Source organism: Saccostrea cucullata, unplaced genomic scaffold (genome assembly GCF_032062105.1).
Source record: "Saccostrea cucullata isolate Sc308-1 unplaced genomic scaffold, CSIRO_AGI_Scuc_v1 ctg8794, whole genome shotgun sequence".
Classification (NCBI taxonomy): domain Eukaryota; kingdom Metazoa; phylum Mollusca; class Bivalvia; order Ostreida; family Ostreidae; genus Saccostrea; species Saccostrea cuccullata.
The window spans coordinates 5608-14316 of NW_026926454.1; the positions used below are offsets into that span (position 1 = coordinate 5608).

At 39.2% G+C, this 8709-nt stretch overlaps 1 protein-coding gene across 1 annotated transcript; it reads left to right on the forward strand.

Annotated features, from left to right (window-relative positions):
* Positions 1 to 6507: 6507 nt before the first annotated feature.
* On the forward strand, positions 6508 to 7811 carry LOC134271731 (uncharacterized). Its single transcript, XM_062753946.1, has 3 exons — positions 6508 to 7172; positions 7334 to 7422; positions 7537 to 7811. The coding sequence occupies exons 1-3, from the start codon at positions 6508 to 6510 to the stop codon at positions 7809 to 7811; spliced, it is 1029 nt and encodes a 342-aa protein (XP_062609930.1).
* Positions 7812 to 8709: the final 898 nt, after the last annotated feature.

An 8709-nucleotide genomic window follows, 5' to 3' on the forward strand; every position in this document is an offset into this window, starting at 1 on the left:
TACCGGTCACCTTGTAACAAGCTAACCTAGAACATATCATGTAGCATTTAGTAAGCATGTCGATGGACAATTGTATGGTTAGTCAATACTAGGTCAACCTTCATCAGTTCAGCCTATCCCAGCTGAAGGTATGCAAGGCGTGCCTATGTCTCAGCAGCCTATGCAAGGTCAATCAATATACAGTCAAACAATGTCTTGTCAACCAATGTAAACTCAAATGAAACTAGGTCAACCTATATTTGCCCAACCAATGTCTCCCACTCAATGAAAGGTTAAACTTTACAGGGTCAACCTATCATTAGCCAGCCAATATCCACCCACTCAACACAAAGTCAGCCTATGTTAGGTCAACCTATGCAAAATCCATATGCAGACAAGAACATGCAAGGTCACATGTACATGCAGGGTCAGTCTATTCCAGGTCACCCTGTTCGGGGATCTTTATTGTCGGGTCAACACATGCAATATTGATTCAATCCACTCAAGGTGGGATTATGCCATATCAGTATACATTACCCATGGCAACTCCACACAGTCCTTGAGGTACAGTACCGACCAGACCCAACCTGACACAAAGCAGTCCCAGAGCAGTCCCGGTGACTGCTTTCTGGGACTGCTAAAGCAGTCCCACAGCGGTCCCGGAGCAGTCCTACAGCGGTCCCAGAGCAGTCCCACAGCAGTCCCAGCAGTCCCAGAAAGCAGTACAAGCAGTTAGTCTCTTATATCTAACTGTAATGATTTTTTTTTAAATAGTACCAATGCAAATTTTGAGAACATAATTTTACATTAAATGATTAAGAAAGGCCCACATGTAGCTATTTTTTTTCTCATAAACCTGTAGTTTATTTTTAGGGATAAAAATTTTCTCATGACTTCCTTATTCAACTTTATTTTTTCAAAATTTATTCTAAACTAGACATTAATCTGTGTAAGTATACAGTTCCTGAAAATATTAATTAACTATAATAATCTCTACTTATTAAATGAATGTAAGAAATCCTTGCTTACATGTATTAAACAGTTTAAACTCATCTCTGCTGCAAGTAAACAAAACAACAGGGAGCCTGCAAATTCAGAATACACAAGGGAGCGGAGCTATCATGTCGCTCAGAACATTTTTCACACATGAGTGAACAAAGCAGTCCCGGAAAGCAGTCCCAGGGGCAGCTGGGACTGCTGGGACTGCTTTTCAGAGCAGTCCCAGAGCAGTCCCATAGCAGTCCCACAGCGGTCCCAGAGCAGTGTCACAGCAGTCCCAGAACGGTCCCAAAGCAGTCCCGGGGACTGCTTTGGTGTCAGGTTGCATCTGGTCGGTACTGTATGTTTCCATCTCAGTACCCTAATGTACCATATCAGACAGTGAACAAGCAGTGTTCTCCATCTATGCCTCCAGTATCACAAGTATATGCTCACCAATGGATACCATTTGGTGGGATGCCGTTTTCGGTGCCCCAACCAAACATTCAGCAAGTAAGTCAGTTTCCAGGTTATGGTTACCCATGGCAACAAAATCCAGGTAATGAAATGCAACCAAACCTTGGGATCATGGTACAACAAAATCCAGGTAACCAAGGGCAATAATACTGTGGCAATAAGGTGCAACAAACTCAAGAAAATAATCAGCAACCTCCAACAGGTAATCACTTATTGCAGACTCAATCTCAAATAAATAACCAACAACCTTTCAAGCAAAGTCAACAACTAGCAGTAAACTAACTTGCTCCGATAGGAAATCAACCTGTGGCACCCCAAGAAACACGGAAGGACTGAATCGTCAGGTAGATGATTGCCATCCCAAGGGACTGAAATATGATGGAAAGGATAATTGGTTGGGATTTAAGCACAAAGAAGATGGGCGCATTTGGCGTGTGATCTGCAGGAATCATTTGTACGAAACAATTATGGTTTAAATGTCCATGATGTTGTTGGCTGACCATAGCTAGTCAGATTTTATAAACACTGCACAGCCATAGGATTTTTCTTTCATTCAGTCTGAAATACCTTGTCAGATTGTAACATTTATGTCCGTTTTTCTTAGGAAATGCAATAACAAAGTAATGCTTCACAAAAAGTAATTATAATACCTACATGTATAAGATAAAAGGCAAAAGATAAGTGTACATGCACATCAAAGTTAAGTAGAATAGTAGATTGGAATTGATTTTGCTCTCGGTGCAAGTAAACAAAAATATATAATTCAAAATTTTAATAATTCAGTGCATAAAATGAAACTGACAAAAGAATTGAATGTTTGCATAAAAAATGCACGCCCCATGCGAGGCTCGAACCAAAAACTTTCCATTTCAAGTGCACTGACCAGGTAATCCATCTTACTGAGCTATCACCGCTATACGCTTTCTTCTCATTATAAAAGGACAAAAAAGCACCATATTTACACAATTGATTTTTTTTGGAAAATGTTCGATTTTTATGGTCTCTGGTTCTTCTCTCCATTTTTTGCAAATGTATGTTCGTTTCTTTGAAATAAAATGCACACAAATAACGTTTCATAATCATGGAGAGAAGACCAGAGATAGAATTTTTTTTAGAAAAACTTGTTAAAAAATGTACAATTTTGTACCAAACGTCTGATCTAGCTAATTTTTAAGTTACTTTTAAGCAAATTAAAACTCGCTATCGGGAAATTATTTTCCTTACCCATTTCACAGGAACCCGATATATTAAAACAATATAAAAATTTCATGTGACATGTCGATAAAATTTTAACTTTTCAAGTACGCCCAGTTTCCTGCCAAATGCCAATCAAAAGCGTTCTTTATGAGATATTAATAAAGAATTATTTGTGTTGGCGCCTTGGAGGTAAAGCCAGTGAATTTTATGCTTCCATTGTTGCCAGAAATCAAGCTATTGGTTTTCCAGAAATCCTTAACAAGTTAAAGAAAAGGTTTGGTGGAGTACCATTATCAGACACAGCACAAGTACAGTTAGGAAAATCTAAACAAAGTCTGGGGAATCTATAGAGAACTGGGCAGACAGAGTTATGCGGTTGTCTATACGTGCATTCCCTGAGTTGCCAGAAGAGCACATGTACCAAAATGACGTTAAAAGAATCTGTCATGGATGTGTTGATAAGGAAGCAGGTCAGTATGTCGTGAATCTAAATTTAGATTCCGTACAACAAGTTATAGATAAAATCAAAAGCTTCCAGTTCAATCATCAGAGTATCTATGACAAGCCTAAAAAAGAGGTTCGTGAGATATACATTTCTTCAGACCATGCAAGTTCAAGTAAAGATGAGATGCCAACTGTCAAAGAAAAAAGATCAAAACAACTGAAGTCTTCTAGTCATGAAGAAAAACAGAAAGTGGATACCCAGCTGAACGAACTTTCAAAGCACATTGGTGATATCAAAGATGGCACTTTTTAATTACTCCGTCATCTAGAGAAAATACAACCACAGTCAAGAAACGTCTCATCAAAGAAACCAGTGAGAAGTAAATCCCCATCAACTAGTAATGGTCGATGTTTCCACTGCAATGGTCTAGGACACTTTGCAAAAGACTGTCCACAGAAGAATACAGAAAACAAACCTGCTAAGCATGTATCCTTTTCGTCAGCTTTAAACGAGAAGGGATCAGGCCAGTAGGCCTTAACCTGGTCCATAGGGATGACGGCCTGCAGTACACAGAAAAACCCTTAATCATTTGACAGCTGAAATCAAAGTCATCAATTATGATTCCCGTAACTATACATGGAAGTATTGTTGAAGGAATTATAGATACAGCTTCATAGGTTACCATCATCTCTGACAAGGTATATAATTCATTACCTGATAGACCAGGCGTGGTGAAGAATATTACCTTGCATGCTGCAGGAAGAGATATGTCCATGGAAGGATATTTGATTGAACAAACAACTGTAGAAATGAAAGGACTTCAATTCAATGAAAGTGTATATGTTGATCCTATTGAAGATGACATGCTTATTAGATTGGATTTCATGTCGAAGTTCCAAGTTGAAATTTACATGAAACAAAGTCTATTTTGTGTATAAGATCAAAGAATTCCTTTTATTGAAAATTTGGGTAACTCTGTCCAAGCTATTACTCAGGTAAGAATTGCTAGACGTACTGTAACTCCACCTAGATCTGTCTTAAGAATACAATGTAATACAGATCATCCCTTAGAATCAGCCTGCTATCTTATAGAACCTGATGTCAAATTATTACTTGCTCCTCGTGTATGTATCGTTGGTGCTGGTGATCCAATGATGCCATTTGTCAACTTGTCTGATAGTAAAATAACTCTGTTTAAGAACCAGAAAGTCGGTATGGTGTATGAAATAGATGAGATATTTCCAGTTGGAGTGAGTGACCAGAAAGATACTTTTCAAGCAGCACAGATAAAAACTACAGAAAATAATCGAATCCCGGAATACCTAGAAAGCATTTTCAAAGTTCCTGTTCAGAGTTGAATGAAATGCTGCAGCGTGAATTGATCAAATTATTGATACAGTTTGCTGATGTTTTTTTCTGCTCATGAATTTGACTTTGGCAATTTTACAGCTATTGAGCATGCTATTAATACAGGGGATTCAAATCCAATTAAGTAGAAGTTCTGGGGGACACCTACTTCCTTTGAAGAAGAAGAAAAGAAACATCTAGAGATGCTGAAAGCTGATGTAATAGAACCTTCTATGTCAGAATGGGCGTCTTCTCCTGTGCTGGTGCGAAAAAGAGATGGTAGTGTGAGATGGTGTGTGAATTACAGGGTACTGAACAAAGTAACAAAAAAAGATGTTTCCCCTGCCTCTTATTAAAGAATTTTTTGATACCGTAACAGGCAACATGTAGTTTTCAAAACTGGATGCCACCTGGGATTATTGGCAAATTAAGGTAAAAGATGATGACAAATGCAAAACAGCATTCACTACCAAATATAGATTATTCAAGTTTAAACGCATGAGTTTGGGTTAACAAATGCGCCGAGTACCTTCTCAAGAGTAATGAATTTAGTTCTTAGAGGGCTAAACTGGAAAAATTCTGGCCTTTCTGGATGATGTATTGGTTTTGGGAAAAAGTTTCCAAGATCTTTTAAAGAATTTAGCTGAAGCTCTAAAGGTTTAGAGAATATGGAATCAAGTTAAAGGCGAAGAAGTGCGACCTGTTTAGAAGGAACTGGAGTGTCTTGGCCGAACTGTAGGACGAGATGGTATGAAAATAAGTAAGCATTTTTAAATACCATGGAGAAGTGGCAAGTTCCTAAGTGTACAAAAGATGTGGAGCGTTTTTGCGGATTTGCCAACTATCATCGGAATTTTAGTAAAGATTTTGCAGAAATTTCTAGACCTTTTTACAGTCTTACAGGAAAAAAACAAGTTTCACTGGAATCAGGAGCATCAGGATGCCTTTGAGATGTTAAAATGAGCTCTCTGTAGTTCTCCTGTACTTACTATACCAACGAAGAAGGGCAGATTCATATTAGATACCAATGCTTCTGAATTTGCAATTGGGGCTGAGTTACTTCAAGTACAAAACGGTGAAGAAAGATGCATATCATATTGTAGTTTTTCATAAACACCAGAGCAGCGTAGATACTGTACCACAAAAAAAGAACTTCTAGCAGTTGTGCGATTTACCAGACATTTCCGGCATTATCTACAGGGACGCAATTTTGACCTGCGTTCTGACCATATAGCAGCCACGAATGGCCTATGAACTTTAAGAATCCAATGGGACAGCTTGCCAGATAGTTAGAAGAATTGAGTCAGTACTGGATGGTAAATACATCATCGTCCTGGGAGTAAACACCATACTGCCGATTTCTTGTCCCGGTTGCAAGACATGGACACTTGTCAAAAATACAGGCATGCTGTTAAACTAGAAGAACTACCATGTGGAGGATCTTCTTATTACAGGAAGAAACATCATGAATGGAGCAAGTTTATTGATTCTGTCGATAATGCTGTTCCATTAACAAATACGTGCATAAAAGTACAATAGGTCAGGAAAATGCCCATTCTCGCATGCTGGTTAAATGGATATACTTGGAGAGAGGTCGGAGAAGCGCAGCATAAAGATAAGGACCTCAAGTTAATTTTCAACTGGCATGCAAAAGTGCTATAATGAAGACGAGCTTTTCCTCAGTAGACCAGCCACAAAACATTATTGAACCAACAAAGAATTGTTCTTGTTAAGAAAAGAAGATATTTTGTGGAAAAGAGATGAGAATATTGCAGCCAAACTTTTAGTGGTACCCATAGCCTTAAAAGAGGAAATATTGAGTTTATCCCATGATTTGCCTTCATCTGGACATCAGGGCCGAGATAGAACCTTTAACAGATGTATACAAAGATTCTATTGGTACAATATGTTAACAGATGTTAGACAGTTTGTTGTATCTTGTTCTATATGTAATCGAAACAAGAAACCGAACAGGAATGCTAGGTGGAAATTGACATCATACGATGCTAGTGCACCAATGGAACGTGTACACTTAGATTTTTGAGACCATCTCCACTTCTAAGCAGAATGTTTACATATTGATGATGGTGGACCAGTTTACAAAATGGGTAGAATGTGTGCCATTACCAAATCAATCAGCTGAGGAAACGGCGAGGGTAGCAATCAACCAGTTTTTCTGTCCTTTTGGATTCCCTTACCAAAGTTTTACAGATATAGGTTCTAACTTTGAGAGTACTCTGTTCAAACAACTTTGTGACAGATTACAGATTTGCAAGGCAAGAACAACAGCTTTTAAACTGTCTGCAAATGGGCAAGTAGAGCGTTTTAACAGAACCCTCATGGATGCTCTGAGATGTTTTACAAGTAGATTTCCAGCACAGTGGAATAAGTTCTTGCCACAACTGGCAAGTGCTATAAGATCCTCTGTCAATCGAAGTACAGAGTTTACGCCAAATATGTTGATGCTTGGACGAGAAATTAATAGCCCTTTGGATTTGATTTTTCCGGGTCCAGAACCAAGTGATAAAGTATATTACGAACAATATGTCACAAATCTAGTGCGGAATGTACAAGCCACTCATGATTTGGCTCGTGAAAAGTTGCGAAGTAGTCAAGCTATTGCTAAGCGTGACTTTGATCTGAAAACTTTTACACGGTCATATTCTGTTTGTGATGCTGTATATATCTTAAACACATCAACACCAAAAGGTAAATGCTCAAAGTTAAGACCCAAATGGAAGGGGTCAGGGTTGGTAGTCAGGAAAATCACCAATTACTTGTATAAGGTAATGTTGCGTAAAAAACTAGAGACAATCAACCATGACAGCATGAAATTGTGCAAAGATAAAAAGTTGCCAGTCTGGTTACAGAAACATGTTGAGACATAAAAATTGGTTCTACTGATTGTAGGTGCTCGACAGAGATGACAGGCAAGAAAAGTCTGTTCTGTCTACGCCGTGGCCCTGACAATGGAGACTTTATGATACAATGTGAAGAGTGTAAAGAATGGTATCGTGGATCTTGTGTAAATGTTACCCCAGGACAAGCCGAACGAATCGATGTTTATCTTTGTCCTGATTGTATATAATATGTAAATTATCTTTTTATTTTAGCCATGTCTGACAGAGAAGAGACGACAAAGCGGGCCTGGAAAGAAGCAGGAAGTTCAAGACAGCGACCCAAGGCCAACAAATTTGAGGCTCTTATAAAGCCAGGCGAGAGTCTGATGGACTGTGTCCGCCGCTTTTCTGATAACCACATCATGGTGAAGCCTAAAAGTCTGTACATGCATCTAGTTACACAAAGTAATGATGATTTGAAGAAAGGATCGGTCCTCCAATACAAAGTTGCCAAGACATTGGGTTTAAACATTGGATTCATGAGATGAGCTTAAACTGCCAATGCGATTTGCCGGACACATGGATTGAGGAAAACTTACCCTCCTTAATCCGACAGAAGCTGGTGAAGCCTCATCGGTCAACCAAACCATCTGATGCTACCGTAACTTCGCGCGACATCAGATTGACTTCTCTACTAGTTGTCAGGATGAATGTTGTGGATGACTTACTGTTGGATTTAACCGAGCCTATTCCCCTTTCGTCAGAAGCTAGTGGAGAGACAAACTCAAAGAAAGAAAAAGAACAGGAACCAAAAGTAAAGTCTACCACCAAGCCAAAACCCTTGTCCGAAGAACCAAAACCCTTGGAGAAATCCCAAAGCAAAGAGTTAACATCAGTTGTAAAATCAAGACCTTCATCTGTGGTCAAGTTGCAGCCCTTGAAAACATCATTTAGAAAGTCAACAGAGAGAAAAATAGGAGTTTCATCAAATAAGCGATCCTTGACCATAACTGTGGACAGTCCAAAGACAAAGGCAACTTTACCCGAGGCAACTGGGTATTGCATGCTGTCACCATGTGGATCCATGGACAGAAGAGCGAGGCACCTGCCAGCTGTGTGAAGCATTTGCCTGGTGCTGTCCAAGCACTGAGATGATTGGTTCATATGGCCTATGAACAAGAAGCGTCACTTTGGGATGCTGTGTACATGGTGAATCAGTCAGTCTGATAACCTAAATCCCTTGCATCACAAAGTATTTATAGAAGCTTGCAAGTTGTTGCAGATTTCAGAGCCCAGTCATTTCACCTTGCGACCCAACTCTCCTGCTGTGTTGCTATCTGGAGGTGCATCATGGTAATTCTGAATAGCTGTAGTCCTGTTCAAAAGCAGCAGTATTACCATTTTCAGCCTTTAGAAGACCCCAGCTAGGAAGATAAGATGGTTGAA

Coding starts and splice junctions, on each gene's coding strand:
- LOC134271731 (XM_062753946.1), top strand. CDS start 6,508: ATGGTGGACCAGTTTACAAAATGGGTAGAATGTGTGCCATTACCAAAT. Junction 7,173..7,333: donor CCCAAATGGAAGGGGTCAGG/GTTGGTAGTCAG, acceptor TACTGATTGTAG/GTGCTCGACAGAGATGACAG. Junction 7,423..7,536: donor TATGATACAATGTGAAGAGT/GTAAAGAATGGT, acceptor TTTTTATTTTAG/CCATGTCTGACAGAGAAGAG.